The sequence below is a fragment of the Macaca mulatta genome, chromosome 6 (assembly GCF_049350105.2).
Source record: "Macaca mulatta isolate MMU2019108-1 chromosome 6, T2T-MMU8v2.0, whole genome shotgun sequence".
In the NCBI taxonomy this organism is placed as follows: domain Eukaryota; kingdom Metazoa; phylum Chordata; class Mammalia; order Primates; family Cercopithecidae; genus Macaca; species Macaca mulatta.
In genome coordinates, this window is record NC_133411.1 from 112,029,157 (window position 1) to 112,056,196 (window position 27,040).

Sequence of the window (27,040 nt, forward strand, 5' to 3'; positions counted from 1 at the left end):
CATTTTTCTATGAGTTTTTTAAAAATCAAGAATGGGTGTTGAATTCTGTTAAATGCTTTTCTGTAATTTATAAGATCATGTAGTTTTTCTTCTTTAGTCTGCAACTATGGTGGATAACAATGAATGATTTTTGAATATTGACCCTTGCATTCCTGAAATAAACTTCACCTGGTCACAATGCATATTTCTTTCTTATTTATTGCTGAATTCTGTTTGCTAATATTTTGTGAGGTGTTTTGCCTCTACACTCATAAGAAATATTGTTCTTTAGATTTTTCTCTTTTTCTGGTTTTGGTATCAGAATAATACTAGCTTCAAAATGACCTGGCATGTGTTCATGCATCTTCTATTTTCTGGAAGATATTGTGCAGAATTGGTATTAATTCTTTTTTAAATGTATGGTAGAATTCTTCAATGAAACCATCTAGGCCCAGAAATTGCTTTTCTGGAAGTTTCAAAATTATAAACTCAATTTTCTCAACTTTTGGTTGTATTTTGCAGGAGCAATAGGGAAAAGTATATCTACTCCATTCCAGGAGGAGAAGTCTCCCCATTTAATTTTGACATCTTGAACTCTTTTCATCACATTTTTTATACAATTATAGCATATAAAACACTTTGCTCTACATCTTACTTTTATTTACTATTATATTTTAGAGATCACTTTGTATTAGTTTATAAAAAGCCTCTTCATTTAAAAATATTTGCATATTTTATTAACAAGTTGTATCATTATTTTTTAATCAGTTTCCAATTAATGAACTTTTAAGTTGTTTCTCTTATAACAATGTAATGAATAACCTTGCATTTGTTATTTTGTTGCAGTGATTTCAATAAAAATTTACAGAATATTACCCACAGTTATATGTAGTATAACAAGTTAGCAAAACAGGGGGCTTTTTTGAGATCCACTGAAATTACCACATTCTGTTTCTATTTAATGGCAATAAAACGGAAGTTATAGGACTCCTACAGATAGAGCCTGGTCTCTATTCCCATCTCATGCTATGTCAAGGAAAATCCTGATGTTATCTTAACTGTTCTAGATCTGCCTGAAGGAAAAATTATTTGATTCTCTAAATGGTTCTAGAATCCTGAGTTGTTTTGGCTCATGGACAAGGGTTGGTGCCCAGTCTTTGGTGCCTACCCAGCTTCTGTAGACCTGAGTTGACTAATGTCTGTATAGGATGGTGTGTGTGTGTTTGTGTGTGTATGCATTGAAGAAGGTAAATTTGAGGGTGGGGGGTACTGATTTTTTTTTTTTAAACTTTTCCCAAGAAAGACATCGTAGACCAAGGCTGATATGCAAATGCAATTTTCTTATCTCATTGGAAACACTGCCTGCTGAATAAATCTCTCTCTGTTCTTTCATAAAAACATTAAAAAAAGCAAGAAGCAAGATCTCTAGCCATGTCCTTGCTGATATTTAGCAGCTTTCTGAGAAGCAGCCAGAAGTCTTGGTATACCTTGATTAAGTTTGTACATCAATTGTTTGACATCTTAGACTTCAATTTCCCATAGAATTGTCTTCAGAGAATCATGACATATTATGACACCACATTGTAATTGCATAATTACTTGTCTGCCTATTCACTTAATCTTAAAGTCCTTGAGGACAGGATTGTATCTTCTGAGTCTATGGGTTCCCAGACTCTAACACAGATGTGGTGCACAGTATATCTTAAAAAGTAAGAACTGTAAGGGACCTTGAAGACTGTCTAATGCCATCTATTGTTAGGGGAGGACTTCTTCCTCACTCCTGATGTTTCAGTCTTAATGGAGAAAGTATCACTGGTAATTACATTCCTGGTCTACCTCCTTTCCACTCTATCCTTCCCAAGACAGGAAGAGAGTATCTCATTGGAGAATTACACTGGGCATGCTCAACCTAGCTGTTTTCATTACCTTCTTGGCAGTAAAGTGACTTCATGGGAGCAGATGTTCTCTCTTCCTTAAAACCTAAGTCTTACCTTGGCAGGCTTTGATGTGGGGAGGCCTGCCTGGCCCAATGTTGCCTCTTATTGGGTAGGTATATCAGTCTAATTATGGGATTTAAAAAATAGAACCACTGTAATTGTACATTAAACTATATCCTCCAATGTTACAGAAACAATTGGCACCACCTTTATGCCTTTTATTTCTCAATTTGTTTGGAATGGGGCAGGAAAGGGGGTGCTACTTGGGCCCTCTTGAAAATCATTTCTCTCACCTCTTAATTTATGAATGAAGGGGCTGAGGTCAACAGAAGTAAAGCTTAATTTGCCCAGATTCAAGTGGTAGTTTATGAATACCTGTTCTGTGCCAGTCTAGGTACTCTAAGGGTTACACGTATAAACACAACTCAAGTTTCTTAAGAAACTTATAATTTAGTGACCAACTGGAGGTCCCACAGCAAGCTGGAATTGAGAAGTGATTTCTCTGTGTTGTTTCTAATGCTTTTATATTTTTCTGTTTCCTTTCTCTACTTCCTATCTTATTTTTTATTGATACAATTGAGTTAAATAGGTTTTTCTATGCAAATTATGGAATTTAATTACATTTTCTTTCTATGAAAGAATATTTCTAAAAGCACAGATTTTAATTATCTGACCTGCTTTCCTCCTCCGCACACAGGAGGGGCCCCTTGAAGATTACCAAATGGTATGCTGGTAAACTGGCTTTCGGGGGTGGGGGGGAGATTGGAGAGGAACGGGAAGCCCTGTTTATAGAATTTGCCAATTTCTGTGGTGTAAATAATCCTACCATGCTGATTTCAGGCTACTGATGATTTAACAACCAGTTTGCAAAGTTCTTAAAAATTTAGCAATCAGTACTTCTGAGCCAGATACAAGATACAAGCTGCCTTCGGCAGACCTCACCTACAGGTTCTTCTCCCACTCCTCACAGTAAAAATAGGCTAAATATTTACTGGGCACCTGTTTTATATCAGTGTCTGGGCTTTCTTTGGGGATTAGACATAGTCCATGACCTCAGGGAATGTATAGTCTAGAGGGGGAGATAGTATATTTCAGCACTGTGTGGTATTAGGCTAGGGAAAGGAGAAATATCAATAGGAATCATTAAACTCTTCTTAGAGGTGGTGACATCTACACTGAAATCCGAGGAATGGCAAAGAATTAGTCAGACTGAGGGGGAGGGGTGGAGAAGAATGCTCCACAGGAAACAATTATGTACAGGCTTAAGTAATGAATAAGCAGAATGCGAGTGTGGAATTAGAAGTGGTCTGGCAAGAGCTGAAGGGCAGCCTGCATTTCCCTCCTGAGCACCCACTCCACACATCTGGCCTTCGGCTTGACACCTCCATAAGGATGTGCCACAGAGCCACCAAATCAACATATTCCAAAGTAAGCTCCTTCCACCTTTCTCCTCCTCAGCTTGGTCCACAGTACTAACTGTCTCTTACTTCTATGGCTGGATAATATTTTGAGACACTAATTTATGATTTTTTTTCCAACTTGTATTTACCCCCTTGTTGCCGTGGCGAGAGATGTGGCAGGGTAAAGAGGAGTTGCCTGCAGAACATTTTTTCGTTCTGGCTTTTACTGAAAACAGCCTAAGCCCCAGAGACAGAATGGAGTTTTCTGGCAATGGCAGAGTGTCTGGGGAAAAAAAAATAAAGAGGAAGGATTTTCCTTAAGAAGAGATTCCCTTGTATCTGGAAAGAAGAAGATAGAAGTCAGCATGCCCCAAGGCAGTGGGATTTGAGCCCTGAACTTGGACCACCATAATACCCTAAACATAAATGACTGAGGATGTGTGAGGCTTAGCAGAATGGTCCCAGATCTAGGAAATTCCTCTGGCCTCAGCTGTGGTGCTGGAGCCAAAGGGAAGGAACCAGTATATAGGGCAGGGCCGTCCGATCTACAGACAGGTTGTGCACTCTATCATGGAGCCATAGGTGGCAGCTCCAGGAAGGAACAAAGGAAAGCTCTGGGACAGATGACTGCAAACCAAAGGACCTCCCCTCCACTCCCTGCCATCATCACCCACTCATGGCCTGGTCTGGCATATGCTCTTGGAACTTTGACCCTGCTCGCGGGAGTGAGGGAAGAACTTTACAAAAGAGTAAGGCCTTTAAAGAGAAATAAAATCGTGTGCAGATTCACATTCTACGTTCTTCTCCTAGTCTCCTTCGTGTCTCAAAGGGCTGATCCCTGTAGGTTTTTTCCCCTGGCTCCCGTGGCAGGTGTGTCAGACTTTGCCAATGCAAGGCACTGGAAGGAGATTGGAGGGCAGGAGAGGAGAACGTATAGTACATTTCCCCCTTCTCCCTCCATAGATTGCTTCTTTGGCAGTGGTTGTTTCTCCTCTATGGCCACAGCTCTCACCAGGCTGGCCATGCTGCCTGGGCCCTGGACTCCAATAACCCTGCCTCTTCTCTTATTTCTCCAGCTAGAGGCTGCAGTTGCTAATTTCTAGGTTCCTGTGCCATCTCCTGATTACCTTCTGACTTTTTCTATCACCTATGTTACCAATTTCTTGCATTCAATTACTTCTGTAGATATTCAAAATGGTTTCTGTTTTCCTGGTTAGACCCTGCCTGAAACAAATCAGTTTACAGAAAAGAAGGCAATGTGGTATTTCTTGCACATTGTGGTATTCCTGGCTTTGTAGATTCTGTTTTACATCATTATGTTGCTATCAACTTCACCTATTCTGTGCTCTCAAGCTGGTTGTTTGCTAGCTGACATCATTTACATCAACGTAGTATAATATTTCCCAGACAACTGACATTTTAAAGTCATTTTAAAGTGATTTTCTGGAAAGGATGCCTTGAGGCAAAGACACAACTTGCACAAAGAATGTGTGAGATGGAGTTTCTGAGTCCCCAGATTCAGAAGGCCTTTCAGGGCTTACGGTCTATTCTACATTTGGGCCTAACCCTTTATATGTATGCCATTTGTCTTTATAGATTAAAGAGATCTTCATAAAACACTAAAAAGCTTGGGGAAGGGATTCTGCATTAACTTGCACCCCTTATATGCCCATCAGGCACGGCCCTTGCAGCCCACATCCAATCCGAGTGAAGACAGCACCCAGTCAGCATCTCTAGGTGGCATAAACATATCCTTGATGGGGCCACACATAAACCATTACTGCCTGGTGAATTGGTTTATTTGGTGTTCTTTGTGACACTCAAGAACTGACTGAAGTTCTGACTGGGTGAAGAGTCAGGGTTAGGATGGGAGCATAGAGCACCACCCAGGGAGGGAGGCAATTTGGAGACAATGACCTCAAGAGAGCCAGCCTTGAGCCTAATAAACTAAGAGGGGAACTTTATTGCTTTTGGCCAAAGAACACTGCCAAACTCTCAGAGCAAAGGGCAAGTACAAGACATTCTTCTGAAAATGTTATAAGATTTCAGACAAGAAGAAACGAAATTAAGTCTCAATATAAAATATACAATGTTTTGGAGGTGGTTTTATGAGAATGATCATCAGGACAATACACTATTGTGTCAAACAGATTATAATCAGAAATAATTTTCAGTGTGTTCTCCTAATGTACTGATGCAAAAAGTTTCTTCATTTATTTATTCATATTATGTTGTGCTAGCTTCTATATTTTTGAAATTACATACAAATCTCTGTTGCAGAAAAAAAAGGACCTGATGTTTTCTAAAATTGTTTAGGGAACATTCCTTAAAACTTACTCTTCCCTCTACCTTCCTGTACTTATTTTAGGGCACATAAGCAGTAGCATAAAATGTCTTATAGCTGAGCAGCCTCCAGGAGTTGTTCTGTTGAACTAGAGATGTTTATATATTTTTTGCCTTTATATTATCAGGAACATATGTAGATTCTGGAACAAGTGTGAGTCAAGACTTGTTTTAACTTGTATTAATCTACTCCAGATTTATGTCTTTTATGTTCATATAAAGCATTTTGTCTTAAAAAATAACAAACTCTCTTGATTTGACAATGGGACCGAAACTTATAACACTTATAAACAATTTCGGGGTTCACTGACTGCGTATATATTCAGCCTTAGCCACTTAGTAGGCATATGACCTAAACTTTCTGCATCTTTAAAATGTGGATCATAATTGGTTACTTCCTCATAGAATAGTTATTGAGAGATGTAAATTTGAATATGCATGCCAGTAAATATTCTTATTGCTGAGCTTAACCAGTTTGGCAGAGATGTACATGAATTGAGAGAAGAAAATCTTCATCAAAGAAAATAATTTATTACCGTAATAGACAAGATCAACATTTGTACAAATTAAAAAACAGTTAATCCAATCGGAATCTGAATTTGAAGTTCCCCACCTTCCCCCCTCGCGCCACCTTCACTGGATTTTAGGAGTTTTTGTAGACTGACCCTATAATTTTTAATTTCATGGCCTATTCTAGTTTTCTGTACTTCTGCTCAGTGCTGAGCCCTTTAAGCAGAGACTCACAAGCGACAAATATCAGCACACCACTTAATTGAGGAAGCCGGAGTGTTCCCAGGCCCGCAAGTTGGAGCTCTTCAGTTGGAGTGCGGGGTTTAGACTAGAGAGCTGGTGTTAGGACTCCTCCTCCCCACCACCAGTCAACAACCCCGCCCACCCCCGCCAACTTGTTCTGGCCTCTTAGCGCCTTTCTCCAGCCCGCGGCCCGCCCTTCCTCCGGGTGTCTTAGAGCGGGGCGCAGGAGGCGGGCTCAGCGCTGACGGGCTGCGCCTCTGCAGCCAGAGGGAGGAGGCGGGAAGGCAGGCGGAGGTGGAGGCGGAGGAGGAGGCGGAGGAGGTGGAGGAGGAGGAGGAGGGGGCGGGGACTACGCGGGGCGGTAGCTGGCGCCGAGCGCGGTGGGAGAGGAGAGGGTACCCGGCTGGCTCGGCTGGCGGCCTCTGCCAGGATCTCGGCGCCGCAGTCCTGCGCCTCTCCCACCCCTGTCTCCGGCTCCGCGGCCCCGGGCACGGCGGAGGCAGCGGAGCCCTGGGCCATCGGTAGGTTGCACGGGGACGGCGGTTCCGTCTGTAACCTTTTGTGCCGCAGAAAAGGTGGTGGTTATGGGGTGATTGGGGGAGTAGCGGGTTTGCCTCAGTCTCCGATCCCCAATGCCAGCCCCAATCGCGGCGCCGCCCCTTCCTCTCCGCCTCGTGTCTGGGCCGGGTGCACGATGCCCGCGGTGCTGGGGAAACCCGGCCGGACCAGCTTCTGCGATGGGCGGCGGGGCGGCCCCAGCGTCCCATGGCCTCGGTGGACCGGTTTCCAGGCACCCGAAGGGGACTGGGGTCTGGTAAACTGGGTGGGGCCCGCGCGGGGTGCGGGGAGCTTGCGGTTCCCTGGCACAGGGGTGGGGCCGGAGACGCTGTGAGTGTGCAGCGCGTGTGAGTGTGCGGGGGCGTGCGCCCCCGTGTGCGCGCGTCGTGCGCTCGCTGGGGAGGTGCGGGGACTCGGCGACCCAGAGCGCCTCTCCCGCGGTGCCGCGGTGCGGAAGTCGGGGCGCGTTGGCGCGCATACTCGCTCCCTCCCTTGGCCGCGGTTCCCGCACCGCGGGGCAGCGGGCCTGGAGGCCCCATTGAGAAGTAGCTTTCCTCTGCCTGGTGCGCCTTTGGCTGCATGCCCGGCAGCGCTCAGGGTGCGACTGCCCGGGTCAGATAGCACCTCAGGGCGAGCCCCGGCGGCCTGATCTCGCCAACCCTCCTCGCCCGGGTTGCAACCCGGTGCGAGGCCGCCCGCGCCCTCCGAGTGTCCGCTGGTGCAGTGGGGGTGGACTGGCCGGCTGTGGCCGCGTGCGAGCGTGTGGATTGGGGCCCGGTCCGAGCCAGAAGCGTAAGCGGCAGATGTCGTCGGGCATTGCCGCCCTCGCCCCACCTGTCGCGGGTGGACTTTGGGGCAGGTGGGAAGCGGAGGAGAGGGGTTTCGGGGGGGGGGTGGCAGTCAGACCTCCAGCAACGGCCCCATTGTGAAGCTGCCAAACTCTTTCTAGTGGTGGAATCTGCAGGTCTCAGCCAGAAAGGAGATGGGAACGCGAAGGGAATGATGGCCCCGTCCTTTTCCCCTTGCAAGTGTTCCACACCCTTAGGGACTCCCTGCCTCTCCTCCCACCTCAATTTTCAACCCGGTGGGTTAGTGATTAGGGTGGAACCAAGATTTCCGCGCGCGCGCGTGTGTGTGTGTGTGTGTGTGTGTGTGTGTGTGTGTGTGTGTCTGTCTGTCTGTGGTGCACAGGTAAAGCTGAAGCTGGGAACTTTTTATTTGAGCAGGAAGAATGGAGGCATTTTACAGTGTGCTTGCCGCTCCTAGCTGAAAGAACAATTCTTGCACATTTCTGATGTTACTAAACTCTTCGTTTTCCTTTTTTTTTTTTTTTTTTTTTTCCAAAGAGCCAACCTACAAGTTAGGGTTGTTAGTTGTTTTATTTTCTCAAATCCTGTAATGCAGGATTGACACTAGGGAGATAGAAATGACCCTTTTGCAGAGTTTATTTTCCTAGTCATCTCAAAATATAGTATTGGTTATTAATGCAGAAGCTTTTGGCCACGATTTATGATTACATTATTATGTTTAATGAATGTGTCACAGAATCCTCAGTGTTTTAATTATGTAACTGAATGCATTATAAACTTAAAAGCAAAATGAACAGGATGAAATATAAGAGTTAATGAATACAGAGACCTGTTAATTTGGTAACAGTTGATGTATTGAATGAATAGCTTTTGCTAACATTTTAGTTTATTTAATTGCAAATGAAAGTGTTAGTAACTATTTCAGTGTATAAGATATAATTATTGATATTATGTAACAATGAATTTGCTTATTTTCTTTGTATATTTCTGTGTATTTTAGACAGCTATTATAAAATTAACTCAAAAGTATTTAATATGTTGAGAGTAATAAAGCTTTATGTACAGAAATTTAAAATTTCTTTGCTTTTTTGTAGCTGGGGGTGAGGTGAGGGATCAGCTCCTTTCCTCCAGAGAGAACTTTGATTTTCTGCAGCCTATCAAAATGAGTACCTGGTTTTAAGCTTTCCCAAAGGTTAGCCAATTCCACCGTGTACACCTGTTCCATTTTGATGATGCTTCCTAAGAGGCACATTTCTTGTAAAGGCTGCATGTTGACCTTTAGTTCCACTTACTGTCGGTCATATTTGCAGTGAAACTGAGTATTTTTCTAAAAGTAGAAGGATGACACCACGTGATATTAGTAACCTAGGTTTAATTTTTACTAGCAGAAATGGAAAGATAATGAGTGCTACACTTTAAGGGGGTGGATTGCTATTAAAAGAACTGATACTAGAAAGAGAAACACGTTTTTGTCTTACTGAACGAATTATGAGTTATTTTACGAAGTTGGCAAGGTTATTGGTTTGTTTGTAAGGTCAAGGATGGTTTCAGAAAAGTCACACCCTAGTTAACTCTTCTTAAAAAGTATTGATGACTTAGATTTTGCAAGTTGCAAATGGTAAAGTAAGAGTATTTGAAAGAAACCTCTAAGATGAGCATCTAGGTACAGCTAAACATTTTGTTTTCATTGTTGTGTTGTACTTTGACAGTTAAGCCATTTTATTTCTGCTTAGTGTTCAGTTAGTATTCCTCCAGAGATGTTTTGTTTCATCTTTTATTTGTTTTTAGTGGTCTTTGAGACTAGTGGTCACAAAATATTTTTACTATTTTGAAAGGAATTTTTAAAAATTGCTATTTTTTTCCAATTATTGGTCTCTTCTTAAATAGCCAGTCTGTAAATAGAAAGAGACAGGTAGTCTGGCTTTTTTTTCTTTTCTTTTCTTTTCTTTTCTTTTTTCTTTCTTTCTTTCTTTCTTTCTTTCTTTCTTTCTTTCTTTCTTTCTTTCTTTCCTTCCTTCCTTCCTTCCTTCCTTCCTTCCTTCCTTCCTTCCTTCCTTCCTTCTCTTTCTTTCTTTCTTTCTTTCTTTCTTTCTTTCTTTCTTTCTTTCTTTCTTTCCTTCCTTCCTTCCTTCCTTCCTTCCTTCCTTCCTTCCTTCTCTTTCTTTCTTTCTTTCTTTCTTTCTTTCTTTCTTTCTTTCTTTCTTTCTTTCTTTCTTTCTTTCTTTCTTTCCTTCCTTCCTTCCTTCCTTCCTTCCTTTTCTTTCTTTCTTTCTTTCTTTCCTTCCTTCCTTCCTTCCTTCCTTCCTTCCTTCCTTCCTTCCTTCCTTCCTTCCTTCCTTCCTTCCTTGTCTTTCTTTCTTTCTTTCTTTCTTTCTTTCTTTCTTTCTTTCTTTCTTTCTTTCTTTCTTTCTTTCTTTCTTTCTTTCTTTCTTTCTAAATGTTTTGATGGGCTTCAGGTTAGGGCTATAAAAAAAAGGAAAATAAATGTTTTGGTAGCTAAAATTAGAACTCACAACTTCTACTGTACCAATTTCTTTGCCTAAAATTTGTCTTTTCATAATATAAACTTTAATGATGAATGAGATTTATTTACCAATATTGAAAGGGCCATGTGCTGGTCCTCATATTTATAATCTTATGATTTGTGACCAATATTATTACATTTTTTCTTATTGCTGTTTTGTTAGTGATCTGTGCTGAAGCTTGGGATTTACGACTTTTTTGTGTGTGTATGGATTTTGTGTGGACCTAAACATTTCCAAATGGAGCTTTGTATATTTGTATCCCTTTTCTGGGTTCCTAGTGCCATTCAGGTTTACTGTTATTAGATGGATTTATTTCCATGTCTGTCCTCCCCTCTGGCCCAGTCTCAGGCTCTCTCTTTATATGTACACTAGTGCCTGTGCAGTGTGAGGATATATAAGACGACTCAAGAAACATTGTTGAATGACTGCATAAGTGAATACCTAAGTGGGTACACCCAAAGAAGAACTCCGATCTGTATGGGAATTCACTGTTCAAGCAGAAGGGTGTTTCTCTTTTTAAAAGTCATTGCCTTTCCATTGGTATATGTTACTTTTGAGTAGGATAACAAAACAGCCAAACTGAGACAATTTTGAGAGTTAAAGGGGGTTGCTTTAAATAATTATACCAGGGTATTGACTATGAATTGAGATACATAGTCACTCTACTTTTGAAAGGCATTCTTATTTACCTGTGGTAATAACTATCACCTGAGAAATTCGATACATTTGCTATTTAACGTTTGCAAACTTTTCTATTTGTAGAAGCTCCACTTGCAGTCAAATGTTGGGTGTCTTTTGCTTAGTCACCCATGACTTTCTTATCCAGAAGTCTGTGGGCAGCTCTTGGCCAATGCTTAGTTTTTCCTATTTTTATTGCTTATGGGATAATGTCCCACTGCATTCTGTTTCAGCTTCTTATAACTGGAAACATTTATTATATCCTGTAGCCTTTGCTCTATTTACTTCAGTCTTTGTTTTTATGCAGCATTTAGTCTGTCTTCTAAGAATTTCACATGGATTCCTTTTCCTCTTGCTGACTGTTTTTGAGAGGAAATTTGTTGATATCTTTCCAAACCTTCAGTGTTCAGAACATTGGCCAGAATCAATTGCAAGCAGTAGAGAATTAGAGATTTTTAAGGTATTCTAAAAATGTGTGTTATTTGGAAGGTACATGTTTTGGGGATTTTTATATTACAATCTTTTAATTGTTTTAAGTGGGAGATGGGGATAGAACCCTTACTGTAATTTTGTAGTAGATTATGGGTTGTGTCTTAAAGAAAAGGTATATTTTTATACTAGTTAATTTCTGGTCTTGTTCTTTTTGTTTGTTTTTCCCTCTTCTCCTCCTCCTCCTCTTCCTCCTCCTCTTCCTCTTCCTTCTCCTCTTCCTCCTCCTCCTACAAAGCAGTAAGCAGAGTCAAAATTAGAAAAAGTGAGAATGTAGTGGAGCTTCTGCACTTTGGTTTTGCTTGTGTTGTTCCCTTGGACATTGTGTTTATATTCTATTTTTGGCTTGGCACTGGCATAATAGGAATAATCAGTTACTACTTTTTGTTTACTATGAAATTACCGACCATTTCCTAGATTTACACATCAGCTCCAGTGCAAGAGTTGGATAGTATCTTTAAGGCTCCTCTACTTTCAAATCCAGACTAAAGTTTTAGTTGATTTCTTTCTTTTGGTGTTGAAAAACTCTTTGAAAGTTTAAATATTTTTCTAATACATTTACAAGCTTGAAAAGAAGAATATGTCACCAAATACACAAGGCAAATTATATGAAAGTTTGAATAAGATTTAAGACTATCAAAACTATTCTTTAGGATTAAGACATTCAGATCTTTCTAATGTTCCTCCTGCTTGTTTTTCAGTTGACATTTCTAAAAGTATAAATGAAATCTATCCCACTTTGTGATAGATGTAGTCTTGAGAAATAAAGCAGAAATATGTAACTGTATTTGATATCCAACCTTATAACCAGATGGTATTGGTTGATACGTTTTTTCTGTCTTATAATTTATGATTTTAGAAAATATAAGCTCATAGGAGAAAGAGTCCATGATTCAGAAGACTTTTGTATGAGACTCTCCACGATGTGCCACCAAATCCTAATATTTTTCAAGTTGGAAGTAACCTTTCAGCTAAGTAGTTCCCCCAGCCATTTCACAAATGAGGCAATAAAGCTTTTAGATAAAGTGCCTCCCCATACACTTAAAATAGAATTTCATATATGGAAATTAATTGATGTACATTTTGCAGGATCATGATTATTATGTAAAAGGCTATGCTTATGGTCTTAACATTGAACAGAGGCCAATTGGGGTTCCAATTCCTGCTCTGACTCTCATGTAGTATCACCTGAAAGAGTACTTTAAAATAAGGATACTACTAAACACTACTTTAAAAATGGAATAATAATATTTTCTTCATGGAGTAGTTAAGATTAAATGATATAAATTGTATATAGCTTTTGACATATGGAAGATGCTAAAGAAATGTTAGTTTTTAAAATTCCTCTTTCCCATTAAAAGTCCATTAAATAAGAAATGAAGATAAATGTTATTAGTATTGGGGAAATTCTTTGGGATAATTACATTAAATATTTTGTCTATAGATAACAATTTTTTTACAATTTACTGTGTGTTAAAACCAGAGGCTTCATTGGTGGGGTAGAATCAAGGCTTAATTTTTAAGATTTTTTGGTTACCCGATTTAAGAATAGTTGGTGGCAAAAGACATGAAAGGGAGTGTTTCTGTTATCTACATCTGAAGAAGCTACAAAGGCTGATAAACATGCTAGTTTCTTGGAATGACAGTTCTTGGTGCATTAGCTCCTTCCATTTTCTCAAGCTAAAGAAGCACATATTAAATTTAGTAATTATCTATTTCCTTTGGATGACACTCTCCTGTACTGGTAAGGAAAGTAATAAAGTTACAAACTCCTTGCCTTTTTTCTTGCAATTGGTCTTTCGTTTGATAAGGTATTGTAAATGTTGCCACTTCTCGGGCTCTGTGCACCTGCATAGGTAAAATGAATCTACTAGCCTCATTTGACACCCCTCCAACTGCTTCTGTTGTTGAACACAACCGAAAACCAACAACCAAAGAAACTTTTATAGGTGGAAAAGGACTTTGGAGGGTATTCCTCGTCTCAGCAAATTAACCCTATTAACTAGGGAGGTAGGAGATAGAGATAGATTATCTTACACATTAACTTCCCAGGTAAGAGAGGGAAGGCACAGAGGAGATGCTAGAAACCTTAAGTAAGGTGGTAACTATAAAAAAGTGCTTTTTCAGACACTTGTCTTTTTTTGTTGTGTTATCCAAGAGACTTCTAATCATTTGCCTCACGTCAGTCTTATGAAAGATTTACATTGTTGCTGCTTTATGGCTAAAATGAGTCGATACCAAAAATTAATTGCATAACAATAGCATCACACATTGTAAAGAGCTTTGCAGCATGTAAAGCATTCACCTACCTCATTTCATTTGATCCATCAAACAACTGTATTGGGGGGGGGTTATTATGGTCTTCATTTTAGAGATTGATATTTATGCAGGGTCAAGAGGCAGAGTTCTTAGCAAAGCCAGAGTTAGGAACTATGGCCTGTACTTTTGATCCTAGCCTGAGCATTATTTTTTTTGCACAGAGTACTGTGAATCGGTTGAACACATGAATAGGACTAGGATGGTGAAACTAATACTTACTACCTTAATTTTTCTTGTCTCTTTATTTAGCCCAGTTAGCTACTCCTAGTCTCTAGGCAGAATTTAAGCAACAGAGCACAGAGAAATACACGATAAAATGTTTGAGGATGCATTTAGGTGAACAAACTCAACATTAATTGAATTAATTAATTATTGGATCCTATATAGCCTATACTTGATGTTACTACCTCCTGCTAGTTTCATTCTCTTTTGCAGTTAGAATTGATATCATGTTACAAGTTGTGTTACTTGTTAAATTAAAGGTTTATTTTTGTATTTCATGTTTAGTACCTGGAGTAGAACAGAAAAATTATTATGTCTGTGTTTCCTTGGGACTCATTGGAAATTGTACAGTGACATCTTCTGGGATTTAGTCTGGTAAGTTATATTTTGCTTTTTCTGTTTGTTAACAGTTGTATGAACACAATACCATAATGTGGTTTTTAAAGACTACATAAATAAACAAGTGAGTGTGAAATGTCAATCAAGTGAATGTGTAATGTCGGCGTATTATTGCAAATATGTATACTCTAATTACACATTTTTAATGGTGAGAAATGAAATTATTGTTGCAATATGCAAATATTATTTTATTTGAAATGTTTGACTAAGTTTTCCTTCTTTTAAATTTCTTTAATATAAAGACCTTATGAAATAATATTTCAAAGTGTAGTAGTTAAGAGATAGTTGCTCCAATTTGGGGCAAATTTTAGTAAAAATATTAATCTCCAAACATTGCTGAAATAATTGGCAAAAAATTCTGGTTATATATTATCATACGTAAAGAATGAGCTAACAGGTGTCTGAAAGGAGCATTATTTTCACTTAGTCATATAGCAGTTCAGTGAAAATGTGACATTCTTTTTATCACACCCTGGATTTAAACTGTTAAAAATATGCAATGCTGTTTTCTTCCTTTAGTTGTCTTTTTTCAGTGTGTCATCTGTGTGTCTTTGCTGACATAGTTGTCCATGTGGCTCGAAGTCTTTGAAGGGAAAAAAGAAATTCCTAATGATCTATGGTAGCTCTTTAGCATTCTCAAGACTGTATTAGGGTGACTCCGTGCTTTGGTGTGTCATTCTACTTGGCCGTTATCTTTGTACATCCTTGCTTTGAATTATGTAGAGAGGGTCATAATCCTTGGAGAAGGCAGAGTTTCATAATAAGCGATTTCTAAATTTCTAGTCAGCAGCAGAATGATTCCAAGGAATGGTAGGGAAAAACAAATACTTTAACCTCATTAAGTAGATAAAACCTATTACTTTTATGAAAATGCATTTTAGAACATTGGAAAAATGGAAACATTACTAAAATTTTCAGTTTTGAGGAAAAGTGTAAGAAGTTTGAAAAACATAGTACAAAGTACTTTGAGATGATATTGAATAAAAAATAATGTGGCCTGGTCACTGACTCAGCTAATAGAAATAAATCACAAAACTAGAGCAAGTGCGTAGAAGCTACAGCAATATATGTGTGTGTATCTATGTCTATCCACCTATCTCTGTTTATACCTATATTTGTACAGTTGTTCCTTGGCATTCATGGGAGATTGGTTCCAGGACTTCCCCCAGATACCAAAATCTGATGATATGTAAGTCCCTGATACAAAAATGGCATAGTATTTGCCTATAACCTATGCACATCCTCTTGTATACTTTAATCTAGAGATTACTTATTATACCTATTACAATGTAAATGTTACATAAATAGTAGCTGCACTAAATTGTTTAGGGAATAATGACAAGAAAAAATTCTGTACGTATTCAGTGTAGATGTAATTTTTTGCTTTTACAATTATTTTCTCTCTGTGGTTGGTTGAATCCATGGATGCAGAACCTGTGGAGACAGAGGGTTGACCGTATATATGCATGTACATACAGATATATGTGTAAATAAATCGACATTCTAGCAGAGCTGCACAAGGTGAAATGAATCATCTTGGGAGGTAGTGAGTTACCTGTCACTGCAGGTGTTCAAACATACAGTGGACAACTATTAAGATTCCTTTTGATTCCGAAATTATACGGTACAAAAAAATTTAATATTTGGAGGACCATCTGAAACTTGGAAATATGTGACAGAGTTCATTTATTTTTTAATGTCAGGTCTATTGAATTATTACTTAGTACAATCCATCCTTTTAAAGTGTACAGTTTGATGCATTTTGACAAATGTATCCAGTTATGTAATGACCACTATAGTCAACCAATAGATTATTTTCATCACCTGCCAAAATTCCCTTTCTCCCCTTTGTAGTTATCCCTTCTCCCCACCCTAGCCCTTGGCAATTAATGATTGATTCTAGCCAATAGTTTTGCCTTTTCCAGAATGCCACGTAAGTGGAAACATGTAGTATATAGGTGTAGTATCTGCTTCTTTCACTTGGTATTTTCCCAGATTGTTCCACTTCATTGCTGAGTGGTATCCATTGTAGGGATGGACTGCAGTTTGTTCATCTCTTTCCCTGTTGATAGATATTTGTATTTTTTTCTAGTTTCGGTGTTTGTGAATGAAGCTGTCATAAATATTCACATTCAGGTGTTTGTATGGACATGTATTTTCATTTTTCTTGGGTTAGATATCTATGAGTATGGTGGCTGGGTTGTTTAATGAGAATTTATTCAACTTTATAAGTAAATGCTAAACTGTTCTCTGAAGTAGCTGCACCTGACAAAGGCTTCTAAGTAGCTAAAATAAGTACGCCAAAGTGTATGCAGATGAAGGAGCCCGATTCTCATTCAGCACAGATTTATTTTTATCTTATATGCAGTTTTAACACGTTTGGTTAACAGATATTTCCAGCCCACAGTGGATTAGGAACAGTAAATTAGAAGACCTAGGGGTAGGTTGTTAGCAATTATAAGCAGCCAAAAATTATGTTCACCAACATGACTATACAGTAATTACTGATTAAAAACAAAGCAGGGACTTACAAGAGTGAAACTCTTCTATCTGATAAGTTCTATCTGACAAGTTCCCAAACCTAGATGCATATTAGAATCACCTGGGAATCTTTTACAAATTGCAGAACCCAGGCTACAGCCCAGATCAGTTAAATCACAAATCTGGGGTGGAACACAGACATCAGCAGTTTTTGAAGCTCCTTGCCTGATTCTGGTGTGTAGACAAGTTTGGGAACCACATGCTAGAAGCACAGCATGGACTTGGAGCCAGGGAGCCTGAGTTGTAATTATGGGCATTAACTACCTGTATAGCTCTGGGCAGGACCCTGTCTTCGTGATTTCAGTGTCTTCTCTATATTTGGAGGTAGAGGTTCCAGGTAGGTTATGTCCAAGATGATTCTGGCATTAAAACTGTATCACTCTAGCCAGGGGCGGTGGCTCGCACCTGTAATTCTAGCTACTTGGGATGCTAAGGAGGGAGGATTGCTTGAGACCAGCCTGGGTAACATTGTGAGACCTCATCTCTAAAAGCATAAAAGAAAGAATTAACCAGATGTGGTGATGCACACCTATGTCCCAGCTACTTGGGAGGCTGAGGTGGGAGGATCGCTTGAGCCCAGGAGTTTGAGGCTGCAGTGAACTATCATTGTGCTACTGCACTCCAGCATGGGTGACAGAGCAAGACGCTGTGTCTAAACAAACAGACAAACAACAAACACAAAAATAGGTGACTCTAGATATCATAGATATCACTGGACTGGTATTAGCCCTGCTTAGGAGACCCTATTTCCCCCAAAATAGCTCTATTCGAATGGTTTGATTCAAGTACCTCTTGAAAAGGATTTTCTTAACATGATGACATTTTTATTCTGTATATTTAAAATGGTTATGTTGATATCTGTTTTCTCTTATATGGTATTGCTGTATGTTGCTAAAAAAAAACAGTGAAAGCATATGGAGCAGTGTTTTGATAACTGGGAGTGAATTTTTTTATAATCTTATTTTAAAAAATTCTCAGAATGCAATTTCAAAAAGAATTCTTTGTATAGCAGTTTTGAAACTTATTAGCTATTTTCAGAGCTGGTCTAAGGAGCTAAGGCATCTAGATCATATTTTCAAAATGTTGCTCTTTGTGCCAAATAGATAGGAAGCTTGGCCTCTTGAAGAGTGTTCAAAGCTGTTCAGATTTCATACAGGTCTACTCTCTTGACTGTTCTTCCTGGTGCACGGGGTTCCACTCACGTATGTTATGGTTTGGACCTGTTTGCTTTAGTCTCAGCCAGAATACTGGTATTGGGGTATTGAATGCTGTATCTAATGCTTTTGAAATGTACACTGTATGTATTTTTCTAATATATATAAATGAAATGTTATCTTCCTTTTTTGAAGGAAAATTTGCATTTAGTTTGTAAATTTCTTTAAAGAGTGTCTAAGTGTTTTTTAAGTGAGAATAATATCAGGAGATTTGAGGTCAAAGAATGGTGGTCATGTCCCTTTCATTTATCTTTTTCTTTTTGAAAAAATCAAACACATCAAACAAAAGGAAGCACATCATCTTCCTTTCTTCTTTTGATAATTCCTATTTCTAAGCAATAAGAGGAGAAACAGGCACTCTTCTGATGAGTGTATAGATTACACTCTTTAAAAGTGTTTACATTAATTTTTAGTTATATAAAGTAATACATTATCCATATAAAAACCAGAAGCATTATTAATAAAGTTTTGTGGTAATTACTATAAAAACCTACAAAGTACATGTTCTTTGACTCAGCATTTTTACTTCTGGAATTTTCTGCAGAAATATTCATGTGTGTCTGTGTGTACTCTTGCATGTTTTCATTGTAGAAGGAAGTAATTACTCTCACATTCGTAAATACTCAGGAAAAGGAAGGATATACCAAAATATTAATAGAGATTTCCTCAAGATATGTCCGGCATTGGTAGGGGATGAAGAATGATTTTGCCATTTATAGTACATCATTATGAATTATTTGGACTGGATAGCTTTCAGTTTGCATGTATTGCTTTTACTGATTTCAAAAACAATAACAAGAGAAAACAATCCTTTGAGCAGGTTAGTGGGGTAAGAAAAAGGTAGAAAGTATCTGGAAGGGAAAGGTGGTTATAAAAAATGTTTGTTGACTCTAAGACTTCTTTGAGATATCTCTGTATGGTTAAAGAAATTAGCAACTAGGATGGTGCCCTAGGCTTTGAGCCTAGTGAAATAATTTTTGTTTCTTGGAGTGTGTCACTGACTCAGACACCCAGTAGCATAGGAGCTGACTGTGGGCAATATCTGGATGTATCTTGGTGTTAAGTCACATTCTCAGCTTTTTGGAACCTTTGCTTTTCTTTCTCTCCATGAGAATTACATTGTACCCTACCTTTACCACATCCCTCCTGTCATAAAAAATATGTTTGATAAACTAATTCAATCTGTAATAGAGAAAAATAAAGGTGTTTTAAGAGAAGATGGCAAAAACGAGCAATATTAAACTTGGTGGAATGAGTCTAACAAGAGAATTTCATGCCTTTGACATCTCAGCTAAAGGTTCGAGGAGATGGAATTTTTTTAGCAGGCATGCTACTGATATATAAATGAACTCTATATATAGGAAAGCTAATGAAGCAATTAATTTTTTGAGTTTCTTAGATGAAATACAGGTGTTAGGATACAGTGTTTCTCAAAAAGAATTCTTTCTATAGCATTTGTCAGACATATCACCTGTTTTCAAAGCTGGTCTAAGGAGACAAGGGCATTTAGGTTATATTTTCAAAGTATTGGTATTTATGCCCCAAATTTAGATTTGGCCTCTCAGAGAGTATTCAGACCTATGCAGATTCTATAAGGGTCACAGGCTTTTGAACGTGCTTATCCTGGTGCACCAGGTTCTCCTATACATGTGTTGTAATTTGGACCTATTTGCTTTAGTTTTAGCCGAAATTTACAATTTCATTCTGTACCCAATGCTTTAAAAAACGTGTACTGTGTACATTTTTTAAGAATTAGTGTTACCTTTGTCATCTAGTTGGATCCACATAAATTTCAGCAATATAGAAGCATCTATAATCTTTCATGTTTTATAAATACATTGGTACCATTGTTACTGGTTGGATTGTGAGGGAATTTGATGTTGAAGACCTTAGGTGTCATTTGAAAAGTTGTATTGTTCCTGGTACTTTTTAAGAAGCTCAATTTTAAAAGCATTGTTCAATTACAAGTTGACTTTTCTATTCTTGTTTCATTTTCTGTTTTAGCTTCTTCTCTGCACAGACATTTTGCTGCTTCTGTAATTACAACATTAATACTTTTTCTGTTTTCTACTTACAGTCTATTTTTGCTTTAAACTATATATAAAAGGCATTAATGGAAGCAAGAAAGGTATCTTTGATCTCTGGGTTTTAGTGCTCAGGAATGAAGCAGGTGGCATTAGACCTGATTTCTTGACTCACAGGCTATTCTTATTGATGTAGTGGGAAGTGTGGCACCTGTTGCGTGGTACCTGTAGTAGTATTTATGAGAGTGCTTTGTGATTGTTTATCTTGGCAGCAAGCTTTTTGGATACAAGGTTTATTTGACAATATGAAACAAAATGCTGAGTCATGAATAGGCTTATTAAAAAACACAAGCCTGTAAGCAGTTTTTTTCATGGTAAAACCTGAAGAATATGCTGCTAAACACAGGCCACCTCCAGTTATAGTCACCGTAGCTGAGTTTCCTGATGAATGTCTTTCAATAAGAAATTTTGCTGTGGAAAATGTTGGACATCTGTATATCTGTATATCTGTCTTTAGTGTCTTTTGTTTCCCCCCAGAATTCTGGAGTTAGGAGGTACCTAGACTTCTTCCTGTGCAGATGGGACAGTGTCTAAAGTGCTTCTGCCCCCGTTGTAAAAATGACCTGAGCAAGTTGATTCTGTAACTGATCTCAGGATCTTGCTTCAGTATTTAAATCTAGTCAAGAAATTCTCAGGAATGTGGTAGCATAAGTTTTGTTTTCTGTCACACGGAAGAATGGGAGGTATGCTGCTTATTCAGCATTCAGCCCAACTACAAATGAAATATTTGACAATGAGGGCTGGCTTTTCTGAAACCCAGCCTCTACCTAGCTTTCTTGGTGCCGCGTAGTAGATGCTTTTAGAAGGGCAATATATAAGTAAAAAGAATCCTTTAGAAAAACAGAAGCCGTTTGTGAGGGTCTTGTTTCCAGTGTTCATGTTCCTACGTGAATATCGAGACCTGAAGTTGTTCTTGTACATATGGCAGTATATTGTGGAGACCAATGAACCACCCAATGAACTGTTAGTTTTGAGAAGACACTATTTGTAGTTTGGAGCAAAAATACTGATGTTTGATAGCCAAAAAGTACAAACAGTTTTCCAGCTCTGAGAATTGCTCATCAGAAGTTCAGCAGATAGCAGCTATATAATTATATTTAAAGTCAGCCTTTTCATGTTCCGGCGCCTTGAGATTCTCCCGCAGGAATCTTCCCTGGAATACTGACCTGTTTTGCGTTGACTTTAGTTGCTTCGTTGAGTATTTATGTTGGAGGATATTAGAAATGCTTACTCCTTCAACTTTCTGGTTAGAATGTGTTTTCCATAGTGAATGTTTTGTCTACCTCAGTAAAATGTGGTAGATTTCATATGCCAGACTGCCTGGTTGAAATTTCCAGAGCTCTTAAACCACATCTGTATCTTCTACTTAACAACCTAGGTTAAATCGTTGTCTACCAGGTTGATGTGTGAAGATCCTATTTGGATAGTTCTCTTCTCAAGCCATTTTTTTTTTTATGGTGTATTTGGCTGTTGGAAACTTAACTGATGAGTTACTCATCTAACAGTAGTGTCTATTTCATATCAAATCAGATTTTGACCTTTACACATGTCTTCACATTTCTAATTTTCCAGGTACTTCCAAGTATTTTCTAGCTAATATGTTATTTCTGCCTATTTCTCTAAACCGTTGTGTCCTTCTAGGCTTTATCTTCAACCCCCAAGGATTCTCAGGATTTCTGACAGTTTACCTTGATGCAGCAGGATTGGCTTAGTATGGCGACAAACCTTTGATGATTGTGTTGCCCTCAGAAACCTGTGTCCACTCCTCTTTACTGCAACTTTATGCGCTATTAACTTGCTTAGCAAACTTTTTTCCCTCGTAGACAAAAAGGTGAATTTTAGCCTCGCTTCTGCATGAATTTTTACCCAATTTGGAATGTGTGGGGTCTGAAGTCATAGATATAAAGACATTTATAATATACCAAATGAGAATGCAGTAAGCTGCCTGGTGGAACTCCATAAGTTGTCACGGAGTGCCAGATTTGAAAGAGACCTAGACCAGAGTCTCAGAGCAGACGGACAGCTTGAGTGTCACTGCCTTGGTGACTCTCCTTGGGTGTGGTGCCCAGTCTGTGTGTGTGTGTGTGTGTGTATGTGTGTGTGTGTGTGCCCTATTCTCCATGGCCCTGGTTATTTTTTTGCTTCACTGACCCTCCTCTCCTTTTCAGGATGAAGTATCAGAGAAACAGCTGCCAGTCAGGTTACGTAGGTTGGAGGCCTTGGCTATGTCCTCTTATATTCTTTCTGGGTTACAAAATTAGTGAGAAAGGAAGGATAAATTTGTCATTTGGCTCCAAGTTAATATTTGTTTGTTTAGCATAAAAATTTGTTGAGGCTTCGTATGGCTCTCTAAAGTTTATTAGCTGAGAAGTCTTATGTGCATATCAGAGTAGCTGGTAGTCACCTGATATTCCAGTCCTATCAATGGAGAAATAAATTTCCTCAAATATAATTTATTTTATATAAATAATATAAATACACTATAATATAGTTTATTTTTACATTAAAATATAATAAAGCTGATTAAATCTAAAAGGGTTCAGGGACTAGAGTATTTTGGTGAAATAAACACGGGAAATAGTCTACGATTGAGAATAAATAGTGAGTAATACCATATAGATCCTTTGGCATTGCTTTATCTCAAATACTGTAATAAATGTTTGTTTTCAGTGGGGATCATAGGGAGCACAGGGTGGTATCTGGTAACTTCACAATCTTCTAATGAAGGAAATTAGAACATGCATGTGGAGGAATAAAGTGCTGTTTTTTGTTTTTTGTTTCTTTTTAAAACAAAGCTTTCTAATTGCTTAGGTTTTAAATGATTACCCAAACTTTAAGAAATACTTCAATAGGAAGTGGCTGTCTAGTAAAAAAATTCATAAGAGTTATTTAATAAATTTTTAAGTAAATTTTTTGTCTTAAAATCAGTCGATGTCATTTTTATTAGCAATCTGAGATACTGAAAATCATGTTATCTACTTCCAATTAAAAAGCAAGTACAAATACTTTCTCAGAAATGAAACGGTCACTATTTCCCTTAGTATTTTAGTTTCCCAAATTTGATCTATCTGTAGCTTTCTAGGAACCTAGCCACCATTTGTGCTATTTTTTGTCAATGGAGCTTTCTAAACTATGTATTGTAATAATCTTAAGGAATAATATTAATATTCATTGTGAATTATTCTGCCATTTATGAAACTATTGAAAAGTACAGCGTCTTGGGTATTGCAAAACAGAATGTCAAGCCTGTGGTATATTTTATGATTAAATAGTCAAATTAAAATGACATCTGTTGTTTTATGCATTTTTAGTATTAAAAATTATGTGATATATTGGATTTAGCATTAACTTTTAAACTATAAAATGATATTCTTTAAGTCACTGGGGATATGGAAGGAAGAACATTTACAAGATTTGGGGGAACGTTCCCCTAAGACTCCTCATACTCTACGAATAGTTGTTTTAAGTCTAAATTGGATTCCTTGCAGAAATTCGTCAGCTCAATCAGCTTTATTATATGTTCCTTAAAGACAAATTGAAAAGAATTGCAGATGTCAAGAGCTAAACACTTTAAATTAAATAATGGAAAAATTTAACTTTCAAGCCAGAAATATTTTATGTGTTCTTATGAAACTATGTATGATTGCTTTCGTTTCTTAATGCTGAGATCTGTATTTGACTCACTTGATAGTGCATTAAGGAATAAACTTTATGTGATTGAATGGAGTGCTGCATTTAGAGAAGTATTATTGTTGTTGTTTTCTGTTTGCTTCTCCTTCTGAACTTTTTCATAGTACATCAGACTTTAACTTGCCTTTCAGTTCTTAAAAGCAGAGAGGTAGTTGTCATTTCATGCCCGCTCTGAAACGTTTAGTAGACATAGATACATGTCAGTGGTACATTGACTGTCTTTCAGGCAAGTTTACTTCATGCTCCCTGAGCATTCTAAAAGGACCTGGCCTGGCCCGAGTCTCTGTGCATTATATTCTTCTAATCTAAGTCTGTTTACTTTTAGGATTGTGCAGACTGGTGCTTAAAATGGAAGTCGATATTAATGGAGAGTCTAGAAGTACTCTGACCACCCTGCCCTTCCCTGGGGCCGAGGCCAACTCCCCGGGAAAGGCAGAGGCAGAGAAGCCCCGGTGCTCCAGCACACCCTGCTCCCCGATGCGGAGGACCGTGTCAGGCTACCAGATCCTACACATGGACTCTAACTATTTGGTTGGCTTCACGACTGGTGAGGAACTCCTGAAGTTAGCTCAGAAGTGCACAGGAGGTGAAGAGAGCAAGGCAGAAGCCATGCCATCCTTACGCTCCAAACAGCTAGATGCAGGACTTGCCCGTTCCTCTCGTTTGTATAAAACCAGAAGTAGGTACTACCAGCCATACGAGATTCCAGCTGTCAATGGCAGGAGGCGAAGGCGGATGCCCAGCTCAGGAGACAAGTGCACTAAATCTTTACCTTATGAACCTTATAAGGCCCTCCATGGGCCTCTGCCTCTTTGTCTTCTTAAAGGTAAGAGGGCTCACTCCAAATCTCTGGACTACCTCAATCTAGATAAAATGATCAAGGAGCCAGCTGACACGGAAGTGCTACAGTACCAGCTTCAACACCTAACCCTCCGAGGGGACCGTGTGTTTGCTAGGAATAATACATGAATGACTTGCAGAGAGCTTAAACCAGTTTAGGTCAGCCTACGCTTGGCTGGAAAAAACCCACTGCTGTACTCTGTACATGACTCTTCACACTATAGATGGTTATATCAGCTAAGTGTTCCTGGAACATAAAAATTGTCTGGATCAAATTTGAATACAGGAATGAAATCACAGGTACTTGGGGGGGATATCATTCTAGAGCACGCAACTGCAAAGAAAACAGAAAGTTGACTGTTAGTTTGTATAGCTTTTTAGCTAGGAAAAAAAGGCTTTGGTACAGTAATTTCATCTTTATGATTCTGACCCTCAAATTGGGAATGTTATCTGCTTGATTGTTGCTGACTTGATATGATTCATTAGAAATTTATATCTTAAGTACTCAAGTACTTCTTGAATCTCTGTATTTTACTATAAAATGTATGTAATTATTTGTTTTATGAAATTTAGAACTTGAACATTGCTGAATTGGACCACTTTTTATTTTTAAATATTGAGTTTAAATATTTTATAACTGGTTTTGCACTGAAAAAATTAACATTTCAGATTGACAACAGAGTAATCTTTCTTCACTTGCCTCAATAATATTATTGAGCAATGAATTTTTTATTTCCGCATGGAAAGTTATTGATCTCTATGGCTGTAAAATATTTCTTTATAGCGTTATTAAAGTGTGTCTTAATAAAATTAAATTTGGGATACAAAGTATTTATTTTACAGTGGGTGGGCGGGGGAAGCTTTTCCAGAAAGTTTCCAATGTGATGTTTTCATAAGTTGAAAAAACTCTCCTTAGTGCTTATTTTCTAACTTAAAATTCACCTGGAACTTTAAATTGGAAAGGATTCTTTTAATTGTGGGTTATAGGCATAATACTGTTTGCATCTGAATTTTCTGTAAGTGAATAAAACTTTTAATAGAGGAACTCATGATTTGTACTATCGAATGATTAAACTAAGTATGAAGTGATACCATTCAGCATGGCATCAGGTCATTCCAGTTTTAGTTCTGTGCAACACAAGCACTCACTGAAATTCCAGTTTCTAGGATTAGCGTAGGAGCCTAACGTGCTTCTACAGTTTTAATGGGTTAATCCTGGATTACTTAACAATTTATGTCAATTGCACTGGTTTAATTTGTTGCTAAAGAAATAATGCCCTGGCTTTAGTAACAAATACAGCTCAACTATTCTTGAATATATTTTGAAAAAAAAAAAAAATGTATGTAACTTACCTTTTGTAAACGTTCTATTTCTTTTTTCCCCCATTTTTGACTCTTAAAGGTGCAATTTATTACTGAATTGGGATTTCTGGCAGCATAGAACTGCTTACTTTTTATTTTGGGGTCTGTGAGTTTCTTAGGTATTAGCAATCTTGCTTATAAAATAAGAACACCTTTTAATTAATGAGTGGGTCATTCCTGGTGCAATTGTGATTTTTCTTTAGCCAGAATGAATGGCAAACTCTATTTAGAGCAAAGTAAGTATTAGAAAACCCTAGGAACTCTTAATCAACGTTTATTACACTTTCAGTAAGGCAAACTATGTGAAAGAGCCTTGGGGAAGTTGGCCCATATCTTACTGAGTTGATCAGATTTCTCGTTGGGCTGGAAATGTTTAGCTGTTGTATATTTTAAAGTAAATTGCACCTTTGTAACATATTGTATTGACGAATGATCACTAAGATTAGCTATATCTATACAGTCATTAGTTTGACAAGAAATAGAATCCTGTCAGATGCCAAAGAGTGGGATTTTTACGTTTAATGATTAAACACCATTATTTATTGACAATTTACCCTGTGGAACTGTATTATTTCTAACTATGAAATAAAGGGGTGATGTAAACACACATTGTTGTGTGGTGCTTTAAACTAGGTCCACCATCAACAGGCTACTTACTGTTCAAGAATTCCACTGAATTCCACTTAAAATATCTTATTTTAAGGCCCTATTTTTGTTAAACAAAACAGTGACAACAACAGAACTATTTACTTATGATGCTCATTGGCATTTTACGATAAAAGATGTATTCATGGCAATGATATGTATTCAGCCTATTAGGAAACACAACTGGTTACCTGTGAGACCTGTTCTGCCCATGTGCCTAAGTTTCTTAATAATAGCTAAATAAAAATGTGTA

The 27,040-nt window shown here is 38.2% G+C and overlaps 1 protein-coding gene across 6 annotated transcripts; it reads left to right on the top strand.

Moving 5' to 3' along the window:
- The first annotated feature begins 6,802 nt into the window (after positions 1-6,802).
- MACIR (macrophage immunometabolism regulator) lies at positions 6,803-26,751 on the top strand. 6 transcript variants are annotated; one of them, XM_001099144.5, is made up of 3 exons: positions 6,803-6,933; positions 14,298-14,387; positions 24,266-26,749. In XM_001099144.5, the coding sequence occupies exon 3, from the start codon at positions 24,289-24,291 to the stop codon at positions 24,907-24,909; it is 621 nt and encodes a 206-aa protein (XP_001099144.1). In that variant the 5' UTR covers positions 6,803-6,933; positions 14,298-14,387; positions 24,266-24,288; the 3' UTR covers positions 24,910-26,749.
- Positions 26,752-27,040: the final 289 nt, after the last annotated feature.

Excerpts from the sequence above, each read along its gene's own strand:
- MACIR (XM_001099144.5), top strand. The coding sequence starts at position 24,289 with ATGGAAGTCGATATTAATGGAGAGTCTAGAAGTACTCTGACCACCCTG.